The 2,708-nt window shown below is 35.1% G+C and overlaps 1 protein-coding gene across 1 annotated transcript; it reads left to right on the top strand.

The window, feature by feature from the left end:
* Positions 1-717: 717 nt before the first annotated feature.
* On the top strand, positions 718-2,441 carry RO3G_12463 (uncharacterized protein; the record flags this gene model as incomplete). Its single annotated transcript, XM_067667047.1, has 2 exons — positions 718-2,269; positions 2,434-2,441. The coding sequence occupies 2 exons, from the start codon at positions 718-720 to the stop codon at positions 2,439-2,441; spliced, it is 1,560 nt and encodes a 519-aa protein (XP_067523148.1).
* Positions 2,442-2,708: the final 267 nt, after the last annotated feature.

Below are 2,708 nucleotides of genomic sequence, written 5' to 3'. Positions count from 1 at the left end.
TTCAAGACACCTCTGGTAAATAAGGGAAAGTATAAGCCCAAGCCATGTACTTACTGCCGCAAGGATTGGTTCCAAGGTCATAAGTGCAAAGAGTTCTTAGATGCTAAGAATAATAATAGCAATAATAAGGACAATGTTGTACATATAAACCGAATGGCCGTAAGAACTGAAAATAATGTATCCGATGAAGAGGATGAATGTGAGATAAACAGCCCTCTCAACCGTATGGCACTTGACTGTAAGTCTAAAAAAGAAAAAGAATTAATAGTTACTCGAGACTTTAAAAGTACTAATGATAATTCTATAACTTTTCCTATACTTGTAAACAATAGAAAAGCCATCACAATTTTGGATACGGGAGCAAATTTTTCCTCTATAAATAAAAAATTTTGTTTCCAAAATAATTTTTTAATTATTCCTCCTAAAAATAATAATGTCATAAAGTTAGCTGACTCTGACTCTACTACTAAGAGAATTGGTTTAACTGAAGTAAACATTAAGTGTAATGGAAAAAGTTTTAATCATACCTTTGAAGTAATGAATTTAACAAATGATCATGATATGAGTATTGGTACTGATTTTATGAGTAAACTTGGTATTGGTCTTACTGGTCTTCCTTATAAATGGGATGATAGTAAAGTATCTTTAGACAATTCCAAAGTACCTGAACATAAATTCAATGACTTTAGTGAACTCTTGAAATAAGTTGATGATGAGATGTCTGAATTAGAGAACTGCCCCGCTGGTTCATCTAATGAACATCAACAAGCATTAAACTACATTAAACCATTAATCCAATTAAATCAAGCAATACCTAAAGGTTCCTTTTGTACTATACCGGAATCTGTTGTCTCGATTGAAACTCCTGAAGGTGTCACATCTTATCGACGTCCCTATCCTGTGCCTTTAGCATATCATAAGATAGTACAAGATCAGATAGATGAATGGCTGGAGAATGGTGTAATCAAGAGAGCTCCTGCTAACACCGAGTGGAACTCAGCTTTGACTGTAGTAAAGAAGACCAATGCTAAGGGTGAAGTAACTGGTTACCGTGTGTGCCATGATCCCAGACATGTTAATGCTCTTCTAAAGTCAATTGACAGAATGCCCTTACCTAAAATTTCTGAATTATTTGAGGAATTGAAAGGAGCAACTGTATATTCCACTTTGGACCTTAAATCTGCTTTTAACTCTTTAAAAATGAATGAAGAGCATGCACACAAATTAGCTTTCTCTTGGAACTCTGTACAGTATATACCTGTTGGTACTCCTTTTGGTTTAAAGCATGTATCCAGTGTAATGCAGAGAACTATGAGCATCGCATTAGAAAACATGTCCTTTGCTAAATGTTTTGTTGACGACATAGTTGTAGCATCTACTTCCATTGAAGAGCATAAGCAACACTTGAAGCAAGTAATCGATAAACTTACTAAAGTAAATCTCAAGTTAAATCCTGATAAATGTACATTTTTTCAACGCAAAATTAATTTACTTGGTTTCAGAATATCTCCTAAAGGTGTTTCTCTTGACCTTCGTAAAGTTGCTAATGTGCAAGAATTTCCTGTTCCCAAGACTGGAAAGGATATAATGAGATACTGTGGACTCACAAATTATTTCCGTCCTCATATTCCTAAAGCATCCGCATTATTAGCTCCATTGGATGCGTTAAGAAATGAAAAATCATTGATTAAGTTATGGAATGATAAGCACCAACAATGTTTTGACAACTTAAAGAAAGTATTGTTAGAAAATGTAATTCTTTCATACCCTGATATGAATCAACCTTTCTATGTCGCTACCGATGCCTCTAACGTTGGTATAGGTGTCATTCTGTATCAAAAGATAAATGGGAAAGTACATTATATCTCTATGATAGCTAAAACTTTATCTAAAAGTGAACGTAACTATTCAGCTACTAAGCGAGAATTATTAGCAGTTGTATATGCTCTGAAGAGGTTCCATAAGTATTTATGGGGAAACAAATTTACCCTGTATACTGATCATAAGGCACTCACTTATCTTCATACGCAAAAGATTGCTAACGCTATGCTCATAAATTGGTTCGATACACTGCTCCAATATGATTTTAAAGTCGTTCATTTACCAGGTGTAGATAATATTCTCCCTGATACACTTTCTCGTCTATATGAAATTGAAGATCCTGTCAATGAACTGGGAGGGGATAAGCCTCATCTTTTGAATAGAGCAGCAGTAAAACTACCCAGTGAAGACAAAGGTGAATACATGACACCTCCGGATCCAGAAGAACGTAAACTACTTCTTCTACGTGAGCATATTAAAGGACACTTTGGTTCTGATGCAATTTACCATGCCTTAAAACGTAAAGGTATCTATTGGTCCAATCTGAAAAATGAAGCCGTAGAACTTGTTAAGAGTTGTATTCCATGCCAACAATTTAACATAATCAAAAAGGGTTATAATCCTCTAAGACCCATTACTGCCACATTACCTGGAGATAGTTGGGGCATTGACTTAGCTGGTCCCATGAAAACTTCCTTGAATGGCAACAATTACTTATTGATTATGGTTGACATTGCTACACGTTACTGTGTATTGAAACCCTTGCCTGATAAGCAATCTATGACAATTGTAAAAGCTTTAATCGATGTCTTCTCGCATTATGGTTTTCCACGTGTAATCCAATCTGACAATGGTGGTGAATTTGTAAATGAGCTTATGCAGTTACT

This window comes from Rhizopus delemar, genomic scaffold (assembly GCF_000149305.1).
Source record: "Rhizopus delemar RA 99-880 supercont3.10 genomic scaffold, whole genome shotgun sequence".
In the NCBI taxonomy this organism is placed as follows: Eukaryota; Fungi; Mucoromycota; class Mucoromycetes; order Mucorales; family Rhizopodaceae; genus Rhizopus; species Rhizopus delemar.
The sequence above is the reverse complement of the archived record's forward strand: the minus strand, read 5'-3'. Positions and strand labels throughout refer to the sequence as shown.